The 24,226-nt window shown below is 36.2% G+C and overlaps 1 protein-coding gene across 1 annotated transcript in view; it reads right to left on the bottom strand.

Annotated features, from left to right (window-relative positions):
* Septin7 (septin 7) overlaps positions 1-23,656 on the bottom strand; it is a 47,167-nt gene extending 23,511 nt beyond the window's left edge. The window contains exons 1-5 of the mRNA XM_059267534.1: positions 23,568-23,656; positions 22,210-22,312; positions 13,337-13,443; positions 4,910-5,010; positions 3,234-3,368 (exon numbers count right to left, since the gene is read on the bottom strand). Coding sequence (XP_059123517.1) covers positions 3,234-3,368; positions 4,910-5,010; positions 13,337-13,443; positions 22,210-22,219 — 353 coding nt within the window. The 5' untranslated portion in view covers positions 22,220-22,312; positions 23,568-23,656. The remainder of the gene's footprint in view (positions 1-3,233; positions 3,369-4,909; positions 5,011-13,336; positions 13,444-22,209; positions 22,313-23,567) is intronic.
* Positions 23,657-24,226: the final 570 nt, after the last annotated feature.

The raw sequence follows: 24,226 nt of genomic DNA, 5'->3' as shown, positions 1-24,226 counted from the left end.
ATCCAACACTAAATAAAAAAGCTGTGGTCTATTCAATCTTAGATAAGCAAATATTTATGCACCATTTCCCAGTTTATGCTCATGAATGCCCACCACTTCATTAAGCAATTATATCACAGGTTTGTAAAGTGTTATTCCTATTTAAACAGAACAAAGGTAAAATTCAGTTTAAAACTTCAGTGAATCTTAACAGCAAACAATACAAAACATCAACATCAAATTTTCAGTTTTCATACTTATACCAAGGATTTTATATTTAAAATCAAAACATAAGCTCTGCTTTAATTCTGCTATTTAAAACTATGTATTTAGCATATGGTATCACAAGTGTTAGGAAGAAAGATACTTATAATAGGTATGGCAGGGACTCGGAAGTCAGTGTGTGAAGTGTAAACCAAGCTAATGCAGCTGCAGCACTGGGGAGATGGGGCGGGGGGGGGGGGAGGGGGCTCACAGCACATCCTAGGACAGACCGCTTTAGACAGTTGAAATAAGATAAAGCAATACAGAAAAACAGGACCGAAGAACACTGAAGCCAGTTTAAAAACTAAAGTGTAGGGAAAATGGTTAAAACTTTTAAATGAGTATATAAATATCAGATGCTTACAAATCAAGAACAAAAAAAAAAAAACAAATTAATTCAACATGTTGATTATATGGTGGTTGTAATTTTTCCTCTATCCATTTAGTTTTCTAAGCATAAATTAATAACAAATTCAGGTTGGGCAGCTGTTTTGTGTTTTAAGGTAAGGTCCTATATAGCCTAGGCTAGTCTTGGAACTTACTATATAGCCAACCCTGAAGTACCGATTCTCATTCCTCTATCTCCCAAATGTTGGGATTACATGCACCAAAATGTTCAGTTGAACAAATTAGTTTTTAAACAATAAAAAGACCTTTACATATAACTTTTAGAAGATAAATCCACATTAAGAGAAAAGATTATTTTACTTCAAAGCCTGTAACAAAACAAAGGCCAAAGAACAAATATTAATTACACATATTTTCTATATAAAATTCATTGAGTAACACTGATTTTTGTCTTAAAGTGGCAATCAATATTAAAAGGATATAATGGCATTTTAGTATCTGAAAGCTAGCTTTTAATAACTGCAGTTACTAAACAGTGAACAAGACAAATAAAAAATAAAAACTGAAATTTAAGTTGCCTAACATCCAGTAAGGACACTAGTAGGTGATTGTGGAAGGTACAGAATCAAGGGACTCAGAGAAAAGCCTGATGCATTTACAAGATTGTATGCAATTTCAGTCTATAGAGAGCAGGTCATCTGTAATTCCAGATCAAATTCACTGTCATATTCTTTCAACTAATCTATAAGTATCATGTATCAACAGGAAAAACTCTGCTCCATCTCTAAAAGCTGTTAAGCTGAGCTACTGTTCAGGAATAGGCACAGGAAATAAAAATGTTCCCTGTGACAAACAAGAAATGCCTTAAAGGCATGCACATCATTGAAATCAGAATTTCTTTTCTTAAAAAAAGAAAGAAAGAAAGAAAACAAAACTCTTATTTCCTATGTAATTTTAAGAAATTAAAATTAGCCCCAAAGGATGATAAGAATGTGACTTCTTGAGAATCACTAACACTTGGGAAGAGTCTGAAAGACTTGTTATAAACTCACTCATTTCTATTAACTGTAGATGGCTTTACCAGGCTGACTTCTAGGAAACTGCTAGTAAAAAAGCTAAACTAAGGCCAGGCAGTACACACCTTTAATCCCAGCACTCGGGAGGCAGAGGCAGGCGGATCTCTGTGAGTTCGAGGCCAGCCTGGGCTACAGAGTGAGTTCCAGGACAGCTATGGCTACATAGAGAAACCCTGTCCCCCCAAAAAAACAAAAGCATAAACTCAAGAGCTACCTAAGTGCTCATAAAAAGCTATATGTACAGTGTGTGAGAGTTGGGGGTTTGGTTTTGGTTTCTAAGAAGTGGACGGGGTGAAGAATTGGCTGTCCTGAAGATTGAATACAGGACCTTGAGCTGAGCTCCATCCTAGCCCATGTTTTCTTTTATTTATTTTTATGTATTTTTTTTCTTTTGGTAGGGTCTTGCTATCAACAAAGACACAGCCTAGGCTGGTCTTGAATTTACAATCTTCTAGCTTCAGCTTTCTAAGTGCTAAGATTACAAGGATGTGCCATCAGAGCCTGCTGGCACATCACATTTCTAAATTTTTATTATTGTTTTATTTTTTTTGAGCCTTATAAGTAGATGTGCTGGCTTAGTGATATAAATGTATAAACTTCTAACAATACTATACCACATTAAGCACAAAAGGAACTTTTCCAACCTTACCACAAAAAATAGTAATTACATATTATGGCTCCCTGTACTACCAGAGTGGAAAATGTGCATCATACTAGGCAAAAGAGATCAAAGAACAACAGGAGAGAATGAGTTTACACTACTCTGAGTACTGGGCGACAACACTATTTAGTTTATATTATATAACAGTCTAGTTCCTTCTGGTAAAGAGTGGGTAGAATTACAATGATTAGGTAGTTAGGTTATGCTGTGACTTATCATCCCCCTCAAAAGAGTGATGAAGAGTAATGAAAATATTAAAAGCTAATGATGACACATAACTACCCAAAATAGAAGAGTACAGAGTTTTTGTTCCGTTTTTAAGGAAGAGGTTAGTTACTATCAAACGGATCAGATCAGATGAATATCTTAATACTTAAGTCTGAACTACTAAAAGAGGATAATACTGATGTAAACACAGTAATCTGCATATTAAAGTGTAACGAACCACTTAGAAAGAAATAGCACAAGAAAGCAGTTAGCACTTAAGCTTTGTTTTTATTATTATTACCTTTTCTGTTAGGTTTATAGTAAATTTCCTTGTCTGTAAGTTGTTACCTTGGGGTTTCTTAGAATCTCTATAAACTCAATAAGTATTGCTGCCTTTCTGATAGCTCAACAAATCAAAACGCATGGTTTTTAACTTGCTCTTACAAAAACATGGTTAAAACAAAAACTTCAAAAAACTATTAGTTATAAGATCTCAAAAATCTGCCTGGAAATTGGAAACTCTTCTTTTTATGAAGCAGATGAAAGCAACTACCTAGGTCTTAAACAGGTTGTTCCAAGCCCCTTTCACATGACATTAGGTTCTTTTATAAGATCTAGTTATATGTACTCCACAGACACATTCTTCTAAAATATTCACACAATATAAACAAGGAATAGCAAAGCATCAAGGCACTGACCCATGTCCTGAAGGAGCGATGAAGTATAAACAACACTGAACCCTGTTATCGGGCATCTGACGTCTGTTCACTCGAGATTCTGCATTTAAGTAATCCTCAAATTTACTATCAATGTAGTCAATGACAGGCTGCCAGCTGTACAATGTAGATAAACAGAACAATTAAGTTACAATCCTACAAAGGAATGAATTGTTTGACAATTAAAGGATAATAGTTGTAATTTGATTTAAAAAAATAATTCACCACTAGAAAACATCTTAAATTGTTCTACATACTGATTTAGAAGTAGGTAAAATTAGGCTGGGGAGACGGCTCAATCGGTAAAGGGCCTGCTTTGAAAGCACAGGGACCTGTGTTCCAACTCAGAACCCATGTAAAAAGCCAGGCATAGTGACCCGTGCCTTTGGCCCCAAGCTTGTGGGAAGGTATGGGGCAGAGACAGATGGGTCCCTGAAGCTCACTGAGCAGCCAGGCTAGCTAAACTGTTATGCTTTACCCTGTCTCAAAACCTAAAGGTGTAGAGCAATCAAGGAGACACTAACCTAGACCTTGGGCCTCCACATCTGAATGTACACTACACTACATACATATGTATGTGTGAAAACACACACACATAAACACACACACAAAATAGATTAAAAACACTGCATGAAATATATCTTGATTTATTATTTTTAACTTTCAAATTTAAAATATGAATTGCTCTGTGTCAAAGCAAAGCTCTGGTAATTAATTAGTATATTATTTACATTGATAACTATATCAATGCTAAATACTTTATAATCTGAAAACAATTACATCCACAGTTTTAAATTTCCAAGAAAGATTAAATAATACAAAAACCTCATGATTAGCTTACTGGGTATTTTAAGAGTTAAGAAAAATGTTAATTAACTGCAACTCAGCATCAATATGAAACTCAAAGAAGAAACAGTTTATAAATACAAATATAAGATTACTTTGGACTAGAGTTCCATGAGTGATTTATCTATAATTTACTGAAAAACCAAAAATCTAAAATATTAGACAAGTTAGGGTGTGATGTAATTTAGATAAACAAAATTATAGTAGAACGCTTTAATTTGTTATAATTATATATATCAGCATAAGAGGTATTAATATATTATACAGCATATATAACAATATTGTTATAGCATATAATAATATATGCCATATAATATATATTATATATAAAATACATATATATGTACACGTACCCACATATATTAATATAAGAGGTAGTAACTCCACTGTATATAGAGAGAAATCAGAGGCTGAAGTAAGAGGATTTAAGTTCTTAACCATCTTGAGATCCAAAGACATCATGTCTCAAAACACCAAAATAGAAAAAAAGACACAGAAACAAAAAAAACAAACCAGTCCAGGTAGAAATGTTTTCAAGTAAGAGATACAGCAAAGTTGGTATATGAACCCAAGTCTTAATCATTTAAAACTTAATGACTCTCACTGCTAAAGTTTTTTGTTGTTCTAGGTTTTTGTTTCTGTTTATAAGGCAGGGTCTCACTGTGTAGCTCTAGCCTGAACTAGCTATATAGACCATGCCTGCCTCTGCCTCCCAACTGATAAGATTAAAGACATGTGCCATCACACCTGGGTAATTAACTACACTGGTATTTAAAGTGAGCTGGGAAACAATGGGGACAAACATTTCTTACCAATTACTATTATCCACTGCATCTCCAAATCCTGGGGTATCAACTATTGTCAGCAGCAACTGAACGCCACCTTCTTTGATTAAGACTTTGGATTGCTCCACCTGTAAGAATCATTGGTGTAAATGTTAATTATATATTATGTGAGTTGTTTTCTGTAACAAGAGGCAAGGACACTCAAGTTTCTCAAAACCAACTGGAAAGCTGTTTACAAATTAAATCTAACCACCTACATGTTTTCTGTCTCTCTGTCTCTGTGTGTGTGTGTACACATATGCATACAAATGTGTATGGTGTGTACATATATGTTCACATGTGTGCAGGTGCAGGTGTACCTATATGTGCATGGTTGTGGAGGCTCAAGGCTGATGGGGAAGTTCTTCATCAATTGCTCTTCATCTTATGCACTGAGGCAGGGCCTCTCAATTGAACCCAGAACTCACTGACATCACTAGTCCGGCTAGTCACTTTTCTCTGGGCATCCTTTGTCTCTGCCACACCCACTAGGTCTTCACAAGGGTTTTGGATGCAGACTGCAACTCCAGTCCTCACACTAGGATGGACAGCACTTTAACCACTGAGCCATCTTCCCAGCCCCTACATGACTGAGTAACTAGGATAGCGTCCTAGTTACTTGAAAGAAAAACACATGTAAATAGTATGACAAACTCATACTTCAGGTGTCTTCAAAAGTTTTAAAGTATTGTAAGAAAAAGAGCCTTAAACTACAGCTTTAGTTCCTGGCAGAATTTATGGGTTTTCTGCAAGCCCCAGCTGTATGGCCAAAGGTATATATTATCTGTCCAAAGCAATATGCTGTGATAACTATAAACCACCAACTTTCAGGTGTCTAAAAGAAAGCAATCACTGTTTCAAGGAGCAAAAATACTTTCCCCAGAGGCTCTGGATATATTGGCAAGCTAACTAAAGAAGCCAAGACTTATACTCAAACTTTGAGTGTCAAATGCCTAAAATGACATTAAAACTACCAGACTTAAGGTGGAAATGTGGCCAAAGGCATATGAAAAGCAGCTTCAGCAATGTGTTGAATAATCATTGGGTTGAGAAAGTTTGATATACTTTTAAGGATTATGCAAATGAGGATGCCTTTTCACTCCTCTCTGGCATTTCTTTCTTTCTTTCTTTTTTTTTTTTTTTTTGGTTTTTCGAGACAAGGTTTCTCTGTGTAGTTTTAGAGCCTGTCCTGGATCTCACTCTGTAGACCAGGTTGGCCTCAAAATCAGAGATCCGCCTGCCTCTGCCTCCCGAGTGCTTGGATTAAAGGTGTGCACCACCACCACCTGGCTCCCTCTGGCATTTCTAACAGACATTTGCTGATCAATAAAGAGACTGTGAAGCTGAGGCTAGGATATTTGGACAAGAGTCATTTGCAACAATATTCAATAGCACTTCTGAGGTGACAAAATTGGCTTCACTTTTACTGTCCAATACAGCAATTCTTGGTTATATGGTTAACCTATCTCTTGGAATGTTAATGAGTACGATCAAGAAATTGAATATTTAGTTTTATTTCCTGTGAATAAACTTGAATAGCTCACACGTAGCTACCAAACTGAACATTACATGCTTACTGCAATCAGGAGTTTTTTGATAAAAGTAGTTTATTATCAGAAGTTACTGAAATTGGGGAAAAGAAAGCCAGTAATTCAGACATGCAAGTCTATAGGAAGGCATGTTTCCTGTCTCTTAGATAAGCCCTGGACTTATCTTGCAGATCATTATTCTTCAAACTGCTTTGATCTTAGCTTATATGATTAGTGAAAATTGAGTATCCCAAATATAAACATATTTATCTACTGGCAATCTGAATATTTGAAAGTATTAATTAAATATTAGTAAGTATGAAGTCTATATAGATTAAAAACTAAATACCAATTATCAAGAAGTTCACACTTTGTAGTTCTTTGGTCAAAGGATAATCTGATCAAATCTACATTTTAAAATATCTTGAATTCATCCCCAGCTCTTTTATAAGAGTTATTCATTGATGATATGTGTCATTAAAAAGAAATAACCAGAGCCAAGAATAACGAATGGCTCAGCAGTTAAGAGGACCTGTTGCCAAGAAACCAAGTTTGGTTACTACCAGTCACATGGAGGCTTACAACTAACTCCAGACCCAGGAGACTTGACACCCTCTTCTAAACCTCTGAAGGCACCACATTACATGGTGTACATACACATCACATACATATAGTAAGACAGATCTACTTCAAACAATTTCTGGCTTTCTTATTAACAAGACCTATTACTCTTTCAGTAATAAAATATATTAACAACATACCCTAACACTACAGCTTATGTTTTACGACTGTTTGTATTAACGAAGATTAGGTACTGGGCTATAAGTAAAGTGGCAAAGTGATTATTTGGCAATTTCAAGGCCCCAGGTTCAACCCTCAGTACATTTAAAAAAAGTTCAACTTGTTTATTGACTTGGTAAGAAAAATGAAGCTTTTATGTACTTTGATGAGTCTGTTTAAAAGATAGTTTCCATTTCTAGCCTATGAAATTTTGAGTATCCATACGTGATCAAACACAAAGAAGTCAGCAATAAATGGCAAAGATTCAAAAAACATTAACTGTAAACTAGTGTCATTCAGAGGATCCAATTTTACCCTATTATCTGGTTTTGCAAGTATCCTCATGGGATCCATAGAAAACAAACTAATTCAAGCCCAGGAATTTCCACATTCTCTAACCATCTGCTCCAAATGGTCACTTTCCCATGCACTCTTCTTAAGCAGGTCACTTCAGCATGTTTCAAAGCATAACCCAGAGTTCTCTAACACTGCATGCATAACTTAATGCCAAAGAAACGAAGTTATACAAGAGAATGAAGCAGGGGCATTTTCTACTAGAAACTAAGTAAAACTAAAGCTCATATCATTTATGTGTGTTGTTGATTTATTGAGGCATCTTTCGACTCCCTACATCCAACAAATCAAAGATACCACTATTTCTAATATTGTAGCTTTTCAATCTAGGAGCAAGTCAAGCCTTCAATGATTATTATTCAGCTTTATAACCAAAAGGACTACCAAGTACACTAAACTTTTTAATCTAATGTTCTCAAGACATTTATTAACATAAACAAAATGTGTTATTTAATTAATTGCATACCATGCTGAAGAAAAGGTTAAAAATTTGTCAAGGGTTTATCCCTTTACCCATACTTCCTTAAGAAGCAGCAGTAAGGCCAAAGCTCTGAAGGGACAGCCTGGTACATCTACTTGGCTCAAAGACAGGAAGCACTCCATTTACTACCTCAAATGTTTCCTTGGATAACATAAAAAGTGAAAGAGACTGGGTGTGATAGCCTAACACTGTAATCTGAGCAGCCAGGAGGTCAATTACAGGCTAGCATAGGTCTTTGGGAATAAATGCTTCCTTCAGAATCATTTATAAATATCCGCTCTTGTCCTTTCTGCACAGCTCTCACCCATCTTCACTGCTCCTGCCTCCCGCCACCACACCACTTCACTAATTCCCAAAAGCATCTTACTAGCAGCAGCATTGTTGTTATTTCATATTTCCTATGTTTTCCCACTAGAGATCCTTGAGAACGCTGTGTCCTTCATTACTGTAGACCCACCTAGTAGTAAAGCACTGATATGTTCATGCAAATGACTGGTTCAAAAGAGGAGTGGTATCTATAAGAACACTTAACTGGGCTCTATGAAAACTTTTCATGAAGTCTATAAATATAAAGCATTTTATTCTAAAAGTATAACCTATTGCTTGCGATTTTTCTCACCTCTATAAATTGCATAGCTACCTAATCTGTATCACTACAAGACTACTAAAGTGATTTACTAAACTTCACACCAAGAAAACATTTTACAGTACATTAAGATAAATTTGCCAATCAAGAAACTAAGATTGAAATAAACTAAATCTCAAATAAAAGATAGTTCCTCCCCAAGAAAACATAGTTCACAATCTTACAATGACAAAAAATTCCATTTTTAAAAAATAAAAAATGTAAAATAAAATGTAATAATTACATACCTATACTATTATATAGTTTGTTAAATAAGAACATGGAGAGTACAACTGTCTATTTTTCCCCTTCATTTAATTTTTATAATCTACTATGGAAAATATATAAACCAGGACAAAAGTAACATGACACTATTGCATTCAATCTGAAATATCCTTGGAAGTACTAAGGAGAAATACTTCCCTCTCTGACCTTCTCCCTGAGATAAAATGAAAGCAGTTTACAACAATCCAGAAGTACTACAAAGCAAGGATTCTTAAATACTAAACTTTGTGACTACAACAACTTGAGAATTTCAAAGAAATGCAAATTATTTGGATTTTGCCTCCATCTGGTGTACACTCACACTGAGAATCACTAGTATAGGGAAAACCATGCCTGGTGGCTGCTCACATCTGGCCATGCTCAGCAGGGGACCTCAGGCCAATATAGGTTAGGAATTAATCTCAGAGTTCAAGTGAGACCTTCACTTGAATCAGAGCCACTGAGGAACAGAGACCTCAGAATCAGTTCTTTATTAGTTTAAATACTTAGTAATCTTCCAAGACTATGAATGTCAGCAGATCTCTCCCAGAAAACACAAGTCTACTATAAATGTAACATTCGGGAAGGAGACTATGACGCTGCATATTATTTAAGGTTTTACTCTTTGGCCACATCATAGGAGAGGATTTTTCCTTTATTTTCTGACAACTGGAAATGTTCTAAAAATCCTTCAGGTCACAAAAGTCACAGACATTTGTCTTTCAAAACTCTGGACAGTATGCCTATACTGGTCTCTATGTATGAAATGTGATATAATGCTAGATCAATCCCTCTACTGAGACTATTTATTACTTCAAGGACAGATCATCTGCTGGACTACTGGACTGGGGGTGGGAGAGCCAACAGGCTGCAAAAGATGATCACATTCTAACTATATTCAGGCCTCTTGAATGACTTTTGCCCACATATGTCATGTTCTTCCCTGAGAGTAAATGAGCAAAAGTTACAGCTTTCTAAATAGATGCTAGCTGGGAATAAGACATCTGCAATGCTTAAAATGTCAAGGATTTATATGTAGATAAAGAATACCTGAAAATAAGGAAGAAAAAGACAGGAAATACTAAAATGACCAAAGCAGTTCAATGAAACCTAAGTAGCCAATTAGTAAAGCAGACATGCTCAGCTGAACTACAAATGGAAAATACATGAAAGCAATAAAGTGTCTTTGTCTTTCCACATTCATATACAACAGGATATTTGTCTGAGTAAAACACAGAAACCCAAATGTTTACCCAAAACAAAAAGGACATGCTATGATATATTTCTACACAACAATACTACCCAGCAATGAGAACTAGTACAACAAGCATGAACAAGTGAGAAAAAGAATTCTCGGAGAAAGAAATCTGTTTCAAGAATAAATCCACATGAAGTTCAAGAACATCCAAATTAATCTAGAGAGGTGAGGTGTTTGTCTTTGGGGAGGGAGTGACATAACACTGGAGGAGGAGCATATGGGAACTTTCTGGAATATTGAAAATGTAGTACACATTAACCCAAAATCAGGTTGCCCAGATGTATGGATATACGTGAAAATCCATAATACTTATGTTTGTGCCCTTTTTTTTCCTCAAAAAGGCCTTTTCATAACAAAGCATTTTCAGAGCAAACTTAGTAAAAAGGACAAAGGAAAAATATGCCACACAATATAGAAAATCAGTGATGGCAACATCTTATGAATCCTTTTTAACAGATGTTTCCTCGATTTGTAGAATAACAGATAATGAAGACTATAATCTCTCACTGAATATTTTGTCAAATAACATGTTCAACTAGATTTCTTTGTGTTAAATCCCAAAATTACTATGTTAATATTTTCATCTATTAAAACAAAAGTTACTGGGTGAATGGATAGAGAGCTAAAAATGAGGGGTGGAGAGAAAACAGTCAGTAAAGTATTTGCCACAGGTGCAAAGGGACCTGAATTTGATTCCCCAAAATCCATGTAAAAAAGCCAGCCATGTGCAGCAATGTGCATTTGCAATCCCAACGCTGGACAGTGGAGACAGGAACACACCTATGGTTCACCGGCCAGGCAACACAGCCTAAGTAGCAAGCTCCCAGCCAGTGGAAGACATGTCTCAAAAAACAAGGTGATGGCTCTCAAGGAACAACACCTTAGATTGTCATTTAGCAAAACAAACCAGAAGAAAACTGCTAACCTATAAAACTACAGTGTGCTGTTATTCATAAAGTACTAGTAAAGAACAGCTAATCCTTTTTTGAAGACCCGATTAGTCTATTCAACTAACAGTCATTAACCACCTAGAGCATGTGTGTTTGTGTACACATATGTGTATGTGTGTGTCTGTGTACAAACAGTCTGGATTTGAAACTTGTCTCTTTTATTTATCTATTACATGATCTCAGGGCACAGCCCAGTCTGTCTCAACAATCATATTGGTAAAATGAGATATTACTACCATCTATCACATGGAGTTTTAAGACTTGTAAGAATCAAGTAAATAAACATCTACAGCATCTACAGCAGTATCTGGAAGATAGTAACAGTAACTCAGTGTTTTTTGTGTAGACTTGGAATTAGTTATCTACAGGTTAGAACAATAATGAGAACTCAGAAAATTACCTAACCAAGAATAATTTTTATAGGTCCATGACAATATATAGCAGATTATTTTATACCAAATACATCTGAACTTAGAAGTCTATACTGTAGACTTCATTAAAAATTTCCAAGTTTTCTGATCTTGAATATTAAGGCCTACGTTGAAAAAGGTAAGTTTTTCTTCTTTAGGATTAAAATCTTTAATATTAGTCAAAAAATAAGCCATGTAGGCTCACATTCTTAGGAACACTTTTCTGTAGGCAAATTAAAGGTTACATTTTATTCCCTCTCTAAATCAAACAAAGTCTAAATGAGAAAATATTTCTTCATAAAACTACTCCTTAATCAAATGACCAAACTGCACCAGGAAGTATGATATGTGTGTTTCTGCCCGTCCATCTTGTACAGTGGTCTAATCACTACTTCAAATTCAGCTCTAAGCCCGCAGGCCTCAACAACATGCTGTATCTTACTTTACAGCCCACCAATAAGCTTTTAATCAATAGTTGGAACAGTGCTACCAAACAAAAGTATACAGTGATCCACATAAGTACATTTAAATTTTTCAGTAGGCACTTTGAATATGGTTGATACAAAAACAATGAAAGAGCAGGGCAGTGGTGGTGAATGCCTTTAATCTCAGCACTGAGAGTGAAGGCAGAGGCAGGTGGATCTCTGAGTTAGAGGACAGCCCAGGGCTACCCAGAGAAACCCTGTCACAAACAAAACAAAAGAACAATCCAACAAACATCAACAACAAAAACCAATGAGAAGTTACATTCTTTTCTCCATGCTAAGTTCAAAATCTGAAGCACGTTTCACACTTGCAGAATATCTCAATCTGGAATACATTCTTAAAAAAAGCTCAGGAACAACACGTAGCTACAAAGCTATCGTGCTGCAAAAGTGCAGATTTAGAGTCTGAGCAGCAGTTCTCAACCTGTGGTCAGAACCCCTTTTGGAGTCACATATCAGATATCCTGCATTTCAGATATTTACATTACGAATCATAACAGCAGCAAAATTACAGTTATGAAGTAGCAATGAAAATAATTTTATGGTTGCGGGGTCACCACAACATGAGGAACTATATTAAAGGGTCGCAGCATTAGGAAGGTTGAAAGTGACTGAGTCTAGACCTTTTTATAAAGTGTGTTCCGACAACCAGCAGTAGCCACACCACTTGGGGTCCTGTTAGAAATGCAGAAGTCCAGTTCTACCTCAAACATACAAGATCAGGAACTATATTTAGTAAGATCTCAGCTCATCAGCATGCATAAGACCAAGAGGTGATAAACTGAACCATATTTGGCTTGGCAGTCTGACATAATTACTACTGCCATTTAACTATCTTATAGTACTAACTCACGGCCAACAGTGGAAATGTTTTATATATGGCTGTCCAAAATAAGAACCATTTAGTACATATGGTTAGCACAAGAGCACTTGAGATGTGTATGATGCAACTGAGAAACTGCATTCTAAATTTTATTTAATTTTATTGGTTCAACCTTAGGCATATGTGCAAAGAGAGTATCATAACGGACTACACAACCCTAGGGTTATTACTATATCACAATGCAATTTCTAAGAGGATCATCAGAGCAATTATCGCAGGCTCTAATCAAGATAATACCTCTGATCATGTATATATGTTTTTGTTTTTAGTTTAATGAAGTCGGGTTTACCACTTTCCTCTTCAAGTCAAGTATGAATCTACTTCTAGACACCAAATAAAATGAATTTGTTGCGTGTTGACATAACTGTTATTAATTAACAGCAATACCATACATACCTGTACAGTCTTTTTTATTCTATGAGAAGGCCCTGGATATTCTGGAGAATATAAATCTGTGAGGAACAATGAGTTGATTAATGTTGACTTTCCCAGTCCAGATTCACCTGAAAGAAACAGAAGAAAAACATGTCAAATTCAACCAATTTATACAATGAATATAATAATGCTAGTACTTCCCTAGTTAGTGACATTCAAAATATACTAAAGATTCCATATTCGGGCTGGAGAGATGGTTCAGCCGCTAAAGAATAGGCTCATAATCAAAAACATCAAGACTCCATATTAGAAAACAATGTTTTTTTTCTTTTTATTTATTGTTCTCTCACACAATACATCCCAACTGCAGCCTCCCCTCCCTCCACTCCTCTCTGTTCTGCGCACCACCTCTCCTCCCTAGATCCACTGCTCCTCTGTTTCCCTTCAGAAAAGAGCAGTTCTCGGAAAAAATGTTTGTCCTCAGTTTCACATTGAGTGATGGCTAGGGTAATCACTTCGATAGGATCTGGAATCACCTAGGAGACAAATTTCCAGCTTATTTAGATTATGTTAGCCTCTGGGCATGCCTGTGGGGGATTATTTGATTTGGATAACAGAGATAAAATGACCCTCCTTAAAAGAATGGGGGCTAAGGGAAGACATCACCCTCTGGGGTTAGGTCCTGGACTGCATAGAAAGAAGCCAGGTGAGACCAAGCAATCAACTTTCTCTGCTTCTTGACTGGATGCAGAAGCCTCAAGCTTCTGATACCAGGCCTTCCCTACTACAAGAACTGTGACCCAAAATAAACCCTTCTCAGGTTGTTTTTGTCAGGGTATTTATCACAGCCACAGGAAAACATGATAACCAAATTAAGATCCACACTGTCAAAGGTTTTTAAAATAGATGTTTAATAATCTACCATCCATCTTTTTTAAGAGTAACATTTCTAATACTGTAACTGACACTTAAAAGAAATGTTTTAGTGACCAAAGATAGTCACATTAAGAAAAAAAATTAGCTGTATGTATCACTGCTTCAGTGAAATAAAAAGAGCACTAAGCTTTATTATAGACAATACTGAATGACTAAAGATATTAAAAATTAGCCATCTGGGACTAGAAAGATAGCTTAGTAGGGGTTAAGAGCACATACTGCTCTTGCAAAGGAACCAAACAGGTGCCCTGCAACCATGTCAGGTAGCCTACAATTGAATGTAACTCCAGCTCCAGGGTTGCAATGGCTCTAGCTTCAAGGGCACCTGCACTTCCATGCACATGCCCAACAAAGAAGAGAAGAAGCTAGGGCGTGATTTCTACTGTGATCACATACTCTTTAATTTTTTATGTTTTGTATATAGTAAAGAGCATACAGTTCAGTTTTACCAAAACACAAATAGCTTTAAGGTATACACTATACAAGGTTGAATACATTATAAAATGCAGTGATGATTGATGTAACAGTTAATGCATTTATCTTTACTAATTAATATACAGTAACACGCATGTTTTGAAAAAAATAACTTTACATATGCAGGCTATTTTCTGTTTACAATAGCTCACAAAAGAGGTAAGATCCTTACAGCTATAAAACATCCAGAACAAACAGCAGAATGGTGCAAGTTCTTCACTGATATTTACATGTGAATTTTCTAGACTCAGATAAAGCGTTGTACAATTGCATGGTATCTATAAAGGAGTCACTTTAGAAATAAGAACACAACCAGGCTCTCTATGGAAAAGACACTCTATGGAAAAGAGGTAGAATAGCCAACCTAGTACCACACAAAATAGATACATCAAAACTGTCAAGACAGTCAACAAAGAACTTTGTATGTTGATAAAAGTATCAATTCACAAAGATGTAACACTTATAAACACATAGATAGCATACAGCAAAATTTCAAAGTATGTAAAACAAACAGTAAAAAGTGAAGAAATAAATAGTTCTATAATTAGACACTTCAGTCACAAACAGAACTGTAAGAAGGAACCAAACTGAAGCCATTTTGGGAAGAACTTCCATTTTGAATTAAGGGTCAAACAAAGTTTAAGTTCCCAAGACACCCCCTCCCCCAGACCTCTCCAGACCTCCCTGGGTAACTGACATCTTGGTTGACAAGATGAGACATGAATTGTGGGCAAGGCACCCACCACATTTGAGTAAACCAACCAATGAGAAGATAAGTGCACCACACAGAGAAATGTTCCTAGAAAATCCCTAATCCCTGAATCCTGACTGGTGGAAAATATGTCTGTAACTTGGCACAGATGTTTTGTGGTTTTCAGGTTTAAAAACTCTAACATTCTAGCTTGGGGTCACAGTTCAGCTCCCAAGTCTATTCTGCGGGCCTGATCAATCAGCAGTGGCTTGATTACAGTAAGTTTTGTCATCTGAATTGACTTGGTGTGTGAACTGTGTTGGCTCCAAGTGGACCCCATAACAGAACAACTAGATGGGCAACAATCTAAGGAAACAATAAGACCTGAGCTACATTACAACCAAAGTAGGCCTAACAATATAGAGAAAACACTGAACCCAGGAGACTAACTAATACACATTTTTCTTAAGTGTAAAGTAAAACATTTTCCAGTGTAAAGTAAAACATTTTCATTTTCCAGGAATGACTAAAAGTCCTCCTTTAAAAAAACTGAAATAAGTTTTTTTTTTTTTGTGGCGTCTCCTAGGTGTTTTGCTGTGTCAAGACGAAGGCACCTGCTGTCAGAAACTCATTCAAGTGGACAACGAACGACCTCTGTAAATTCTACGAGAAGCACATGGCCACAAAAGTGGCTGCTGATGCTCTGAGTGAGTGTTGGTCCCAATCAGTGGTGGGTATGACAAACAAGGTTTTCCCATGAACAAGGTGTCTTAACCCATGGCACAGTGCACCTGCTGTTGAGTAAGGGGCATTCTTGTTATAGACCATGAAGAACTGGAGAGCGGGAGCACAAGTCTGTTTCCAATCTAAGTATTCTCAACTTTGTTATTAAAAAAAAGAGAGAGAGAGAGACAGAGAAGGATATGCCTGGCCTGACAGATACTACTGTGCTTCATTGGTTGGGGACTAAAAGAGCTGGCAGAATCTGAAAGCTTTTCAATCTCTCTTAAGAAAATGATGTCCACCAATATATTATCAGAAAACTCTTAAAGAAGTTAAGAAGCCCAGGAACAAAGCTCCCAAGATTTAGCGACTTGTTACTCCACGTGTCCTGCAACAGAAACACAAGCCTACTGCTCTGAAGAAACAACACACTGAGAAACAACGAGGAGGAGGCTGTAGCCTATGCTAAACTTTTGGCTCGAGAATGAAGGAAGCCAGAAACACACTGCCAAGAGACATACACTGTCCTCGCTGAGAACTTGTACTTCTAAGTCTGAGTCCAGTCAAAAATACTCTTCAAGAGTAACAAATAGGCCTTGAAAAGGAAAAACTGAAATAAAAACATGTATTTTCTAATCAAAACTAAACAAAACTGAGGCTATGGAGACAGCTCAGTAAGTAAAGTGCTTTGCAGTGAAAACATGAAGACCAGAGTTTGATCCCCAGTAGCCATGTAAAGCAGAGACAGGAGGGTCCTTGGGGCTCACCAGGCAGTCTAGGTTCAGTGACCAAGGAAGACACCTGGTGTCAACGTCCAGCCTTCACATGCATGCTCACATGAGCACATGAACAAACACACAAAATAAAAATAAACTGAGTAGTTTACACATATTTAGAAATTAATCAGTACACTCTCATATAACCAAAGGATCAAAAAGGAAACTATAAAGGAAGTAAAATATATACAGAGAAAAATAAAAACGACAACACAGTGTGCCAACCTTATCGCACTAAGAAAGGCAGTGCTAGGGAATTGTCAGTTGTAAATGCTTACATAAAAATGATGATCGGATTAAAAAACAACCATTTCAGCTTATGGATCTAGAAAAGAATAAATTAAATACAAAATGAAATAATGGCTATGGCAGACTGCCCCCCCCCAAAAGAAAAACTAGAAAAGAAAAAAAAATTAACAAAACTAAGTGAGCTGTCCAAAGGGCCTTCAAAATTAAGAAGCCATCAACTACACTGAGAATAAAAGAAGAAAAATTCAAATTAATGAAATTAGAAATAAAAATTGGGATTATTACCATTATTAGTAATTTTACAATAGAGTTCCAGGCCATCCTGGGTTATATAGTGGATATAACTTACAAATGGCCATGTATGTTTTCTAACATCCTAAATATACCTAAATATATATAATATACAATGTTTGTAATCAAAGGAATTCAACTAAAGTCAAAACTAAAAACTAATCAAGCACTTACCCTATTAATTGCCCTACCATTCTCTATCATCCCTATCTTTTTCTTTCCTTTATTCCTAGTTCTGGATCTTAAAGAAAAAATAAATTAGGCTTAAGACTGACATGTAATTCATAGCTTTATCAGGTACATTCCTTATATAGGATATATTTTCAAGACTTTTTATTTCTTGGACTAGATATAAGATTTACTACGAAATATGATTTAGTGAGGTATAGAACTCAGCATAGTGGAAGCCCTCATGCCCAGCCACTTTTCTAGGGAAGCATAAATAGAGATATATTTGAGCCCACAGCCATCAAGAATGAGACACGTCTCATTGTGATCAACCTGACATTGGTTCTTGGTAATGGTGGTATTTTGCTTATGCTCTGTTTGAGACACTGTCTCACTGTGTAGCCTGGGCTGGCCTAGAACTTAGAAATCTTCCTGCCTCTGCCTCCCAAGTGTACCACCACACTCAGCCTGATAATGGTTTTTAATTAATTTTTAAACGAAGATTTGCAATCAAGAATTCTCTAGATATACTGGCTCCAGTGTTACTCAACTGAGTATTAATATATACTCATTACTCTTAAATGAGCCTCTGCATGGATATTTATAACAGAAACAGACTGATTTGCAACCATGAGCAAGTAGGCTAATCTAATACCTTAATGTCACCTCTGAAATGAGTTCCTATGATAGGATTATGACTTAACATACATAACAAACATATGCCTAACACATAAACGATGAAAAAAAAAGTAGTGTGGCTGTTAATCCTGGTTGTCAATTTGATTGGATCTGAAATCAAGTAAGAGATATGGCTCTGGGCAAGTATGTGAGAGACCTTATGATAAAGAGGTACAAAAAAAAACTGCATTCTAACTGGGCACACATGTACTATATCTAACCCAAGGATTCACCAGAAGGATTAACTGAGGTGGAAGCCCTCCCTTCAGGGTGAGCAGCACTTTACTGGAGTAGCACAGACAGAAAGAAGTCTGGGGGAAATGCTTTTACCTGCTCTCCTTGGTTATTTGATAAGTGCTTCTACCACGAGACTGTTCACTGACACTGGAACACAGCAGCAGGCCTTCAGCACCACACTGGAACTGCTGAGGCAGCCAGCCTTTTAGATTTATCAACTACCAGGTTCTCAGCCTCTCCAGGATGCAAGTGACTGTTACTGAACTACCCAGCTGTACTCATGTAAGCCAATCTAGTAAATCCTCTTGTTTATATATATATATACACATATATATATATATATCACTGCATTGGTCTGTTCCTCTAGAAATCCCTGACTAATACAACTGGTCTCTCTTTTCCTAGTTGGAATACCCCTTTAATCCCTACCTCAATTCTAGTCTCAAAATTTGGAGTTAGCATCTTACAAAAGACAGTACCCCTATACTTTTAAATTTTTATTTGATTCTATTAACTTCTACTTATTACCGGGAAATGCTGCATCTTTTTATGTTTATTTTATCTTATCATACAAATTATAAGCTACTTGAAAGAGAAAACAAAAGCAAACTAAGTGTATTATTTACTTTTCTGTTGCTGTGATAAAACACCATGACCAAAACAACTTAAGGAAGATTTCACTCGAGCTATGGTTCCAGAAGGTTAGAGTCTATGATCAATGGGAAATCATGGCAGCAGACCAAAACAACTTAAGGAAGATTTCACTCGAGCTATGGTTCCAGAAGGTTAGAGTCTATGATCAACGGGAAATCATGGCAGCAGGCATGGCTGGAACAGCAAGCTGAGAGCACACATTTTGAACCACAAACATGACGCAGAGAGGTAACAGGGAGTAGGTGAGACCTTAAGCTCTCAAAACCTGTCTCCAGTGACATAGTTCCTCCAGGAAAGCCCCGCCTCCTAAACTTCCCCCAAACAGCACATAAAGTGGAGATCAAATGCCTAGGACTATTGGGGACATCTCATTCAAGTGACCACAGATGACATTCTACTAAACACATGTTCAAAAGCTATTCTTTAAACTAAAATTCTAATATAAAAAATTTCAGTTAGTGACATCTCAAAGGTTAAGATGAAGTGTTTCTTCATATATAATTATCAAATTGCCAACCTATAGAAGACAAAGTAGACTCACCCCATCTGTTTAGACTTGCCTCTGCTCCAGAGCTGCATGTACAATACTTCTACCCAACCAGAATCAATCAGGTCAACTAACTGTATTAGTTACTCTGACATTGCTGTGATAAAACACCACCAATTAAGACAACTTTCAGAAGAAAGGGTTTACGGGTTTACTTGGGCTTTCAGTACCAGAGGCGTAAGAATTCATCATGGCAGGGAGGCCTGGCAGCTGAAGCAGGAGACTGAGATCTCACATCCTTAACCACAAGCTTCACAGTATACAGAGCAAACTACAAGCAATGTAAAGCTTTAAACTCTCAAAGTCTTCCCCCCAGAGACTTCTCCAGTAAGGCCATACCTCCTAAACCTCCCCAAACAGTACTATTACCAACTGAGAAAACAAATGTTCAGATATGTAAGCCATTTTCATTTAAACCAACATTATTGAGTATAAAATTGCAATGCCTTAACCACATGAACTGTTACAATAAACACAACTTCCAGGATGAAAAAAAAATGTAATCAAAAGGAAAAAAAATGTGGTAATCAACACAGAGAAATTACTGTTCCCCTCAATAAGGAGTATTTCATAGTTAATTCTAGTAACTTAATAGCAAATTAAAAACACTGTGGTAAAGCATGATTAGCAAAACAATATACACTGTGTAAGTCCAGCATGGACTCAACTTTGTCAAGAATAGTTCATCTAGTATCTTGCTTTCACCTTCTTAAAACAAATAATAGGAAAATGTAACACAGTTCCTTTACACTCATGATTTTACTAAAGTCTAAAGTCAGCTTGTAACCATGAAAATAGTCAATTAAGAATAAGACTGCAGGGGGCTAGAGGGATGGTTCAGCGGTTAAGAGCACTGACTGCTCTTCCAGAGGTCCTGAGTTCAATTCCCAGCAACCACATGGTGGCTCATAACCATCTATAATGGGATCTGGTGCCCTCTTCTGGCCTGCAGGCAGAACACTATATACGTAATAAATACATCTTAAAAAAAAAAAAAAAAAGTTTTGGGGCTGGAGAGATGGCCCAGTGGTTAAGAGCACTGACTGCTCTTCCAGAGGACCCGGGTTCAATTCCCAGCACCCACATGGCAGCTCACAACTGTCTGTAATTCCAGTTCCAGGGGATCTAACACCCTCATGCAGGCAAAACAAAAAAACAAAAAAACAAAAAACAAAAAAGAATAAGACTGCCATTGAAGATTAGTAATATGGTGATATTTTATTTTTTCTGAAATGTGATTTTATTTGTATGTTAATAAATAAAGTTGCCTGGGGGTCAGAGCTAATAGCAAGCCATAGAAGAAGCCAGGCGTGGTGACACACACCTTTAATCCCGATCTCATGACAGGCAGATCTCTGTGTGTTCAAGGATACAGCCAGAATGGAGACACACGCCTTTAATCTCAATACCAACCACAGAAGACCTGGAGGTCTGTATAGACAGGCAGTGACGAGGAGGTCATGTGGTTGGGTTTACAACCAATGAGAAGGCAGAACAGAAAGTCAATAAGAAGACAGATACACAGGAAGTAGGTCTCTTTCTGAGGGGAAGGACAACAGCAGCAGCGAAGGGTAAGAAAGGGTTTTTAGTATCAGCTCTTAGCTACTACTCTGACCTCTTGGGCTTTTAACTCTACATAGTAATCTTACCCAGGTTGTAAAAGTACATATATATATAATGATGACATTAACCAACTTATACAAAAAATAAACCTTAACAATATCTTCAAATGGATTATAGAGCACAGCAAAGTGTTCACAGACTGAATTAGAAAACAAGGAGAGGGCTGGAGAGATGGCTCAGAGGTTAAGAGCACTGGCTGCTCTTCTAGAGGTCCTGAGTTCAATTCCCAACAGCCACATGATGGCTCAGAACCATCTATAATAAAATCTGGTGCCCTCTTCTGGCCTGCAAACATACAGGCAGGCAGAACACTGTATACTTAATAAATAAATAAATCTTAAAAAAAAGAAAAGGAGAATAACATTTCCTTGCAATATCCACACACAGAGTGCAATTCTAAAGGCAATCATTTGAATTACTACCTTTTATCCTACCTTTCCTTTCAAAATTCAAAGCAAATAAATACCTGTTTACCTTAAATGCTCATGTGACAACTTCGCTGAAGGTGACTGGCCAGAGAGCCCACAAATACTGCAATAATAAGTAGCTATTGGATGCCTTTTCCTCTCTTAGCATTACCATTTGCAGAGAATCACTGTGTTGTTCTACTCTATTACAACTGTCCATCATTTCTCAACTTTCAGTTTCTACCAAAGAGGTTGAGGGTAAAGGAAGGAGAAAGAGGAGATACAAATCCTATTATGCAACTAGGCTAAATTGTTAAATGTTTCCACATAAGATAAAATACAACATACATTCACTAAAGTTATTTGAGATATTATTTCTTAAATTCATCCAAAGTTGATTAATAAAGACAAAACTCCAGATTAGTAAGAAATTATCTCACCTACTACCATAAGTGTGAATTCAAATCCCCTTTTCACCGATTTTCTGTAGACTTGATTTGGGAGGTTGGCAAATCCCACATAGCCCTCAAGGTTCTTCGGTTGCTGAGGAAGGGAAGAAAAACCATGTATTAACAAACATTTCAAATTCCCTCATTCTGTTTATATTATTTTTTAATTATACAAACTGTTTTTTAAAAAATTATACACATTATTATCATAGCAAATTAATAGTTTATATTGTCATCAATAAAATCATTAATTGTAGAATGTACAGAATTGAACATAATTAAAATAAAATGATTATTAAAACCCAAGAATAAAGAACTATAGAAACTGGTTTCAGAGCAAAGATTTCATTTGACAATAAGTTTCATTTAACAAGGAACTGAACAACCATCTAAAGCAACAAAATAACAAACAAGTTCCAACTATGAAAAAATTCAAATTCCCTAAGTGTACACTAAGAACCGTTCTTTACACTGACTAATTTCCACACTTATGAGTTTCTTGCAATTGATCTTGACTCATGAAATAAAATAAGTATTTGTGTTTAAAGCAATTCTTTTCTGTAAATCTTGAAGATTTTCAAGATCAGTCAAGAGGCATGTCTCTTTCAAGCTGTAATCCCAGGCCCACTTGTGTCCCTTCAAGGTTCCCCATGATCTTTTGCCTCCCTCTTCACGGAAGGAAATATATCTAGGACTTAAAGTAAACCACAATTATGGAAGCTAAATGTAGTTTTGATTCTCTGATGACCCAAACAATCATTTCATGAGTAATTTTTAAAAATTTAATTCTAAATTGGTAAAGTAAATCTGATTCTTAATTGAGTCACTGGTTAAAAAAAAAAAATACTGTTCACAGTTACAATATCTGAGTGAGTAGATGTACTGCTTCATTTTACTTTAGAAATAGTCATCTTTAAAATAGTGGCAAAATACTCTCAAGAAGCACATACATCTAAGTTTTTGACACATTTAAATTCTAATGATAAAACAACTTGTGATATAAAAGCATTACTATAACACATCTGGGTTTAAACAGCCAGAACTCTCCACTGGTTATCACATTTATAGCTAAACAATAATTTCCATCCTTTCCATTAAAATTAACTAATTTTTAAGCCAAATGTTGGTAAGCCAAGATAGCCCATTCAATTAAAAGCTAATTTTGAACACAACCAGCAGACTGACTGGAATACACTATTTTAAAGCCAAGTATCTGAGAGCCTATTATGAGTATAGCTAAAGCTATGTTAAGTTATATGTTTCTGTAAAGGTCATATTTCGTCTAATTACAAGTTAAATTCAACTTAGACTATAAACAAGGTTTTGTATAAATTACGTAGTATACTCACAGCTACTTTGTAATGGAAACATTTCCATCATTCCAGCATTCCAGATTCCAAAAGAATAAATTCACAGAAGACAGCAAGTGAGGAATTTCACAAATTGTAGTGGCACGTTCAGTTCAACCGGAGTAGCAGATCCATTGGAACACAGCAAAATACAGAAAACATTAAAGTTACTTACATCGAACTCAACGACTTAAAAGTAAATTAATAAAACAAATTAAAATAAGACTCTTTCCTATGCATGCCAAAGTAATATTCTCATATTTTCAATAGCTTTTATATTTCCTTTAGAAATATAAAAAGTCCTATCTTTTGCCGGGCGGTGGTGGCGCACGCCTTTAATCCCAGCACTCGGGAGGCAGAGCCAGGTGGATCTCTGTGAGTTCGAGGCCAGCCTGGACTACCAAGTGAGTTTCAGGAAAGGCGCAAAGCTACACAGAGAAACCCTGTCTCAAAAAACCGAAAAAAAAAAAAAAAAAAAAAAAAAAAAAAAAAAAAAAAAAGTCCTATCTTTTAATAAAGGCCAGTTATTATACTGTGTCTTAGAGGGAATGCTGCAAAAGAAGTAGACATATGAAGTTTTGGAAAGGTGTGCTATGAATTTCATGCAACTTTTGTGTTGTCAGTCAACAGCCTAGCTTAGACAACACAGACATTTTAGT

Source organism: Peromyscus eremicus, chromosome 7 (genome assembly GCF_949786415.1).
Source record: "Peromyscus eremicus chromosome 7, PerEre_H2_v1, whole genome shotgun sequence".
In the NCBI taxonomy this organism is placed as follows: domain Eukaryota; kingdom Metazoa; phylum Chordata; class Mammalia; order Rodentia; family Cricetidae; genus Peromyscus; species Peromyscus eremicus.
Note: the sequence above shows the minus strand (reverse complement) of the source record. Positions and strands in the feature narration are given on the sequence as shown.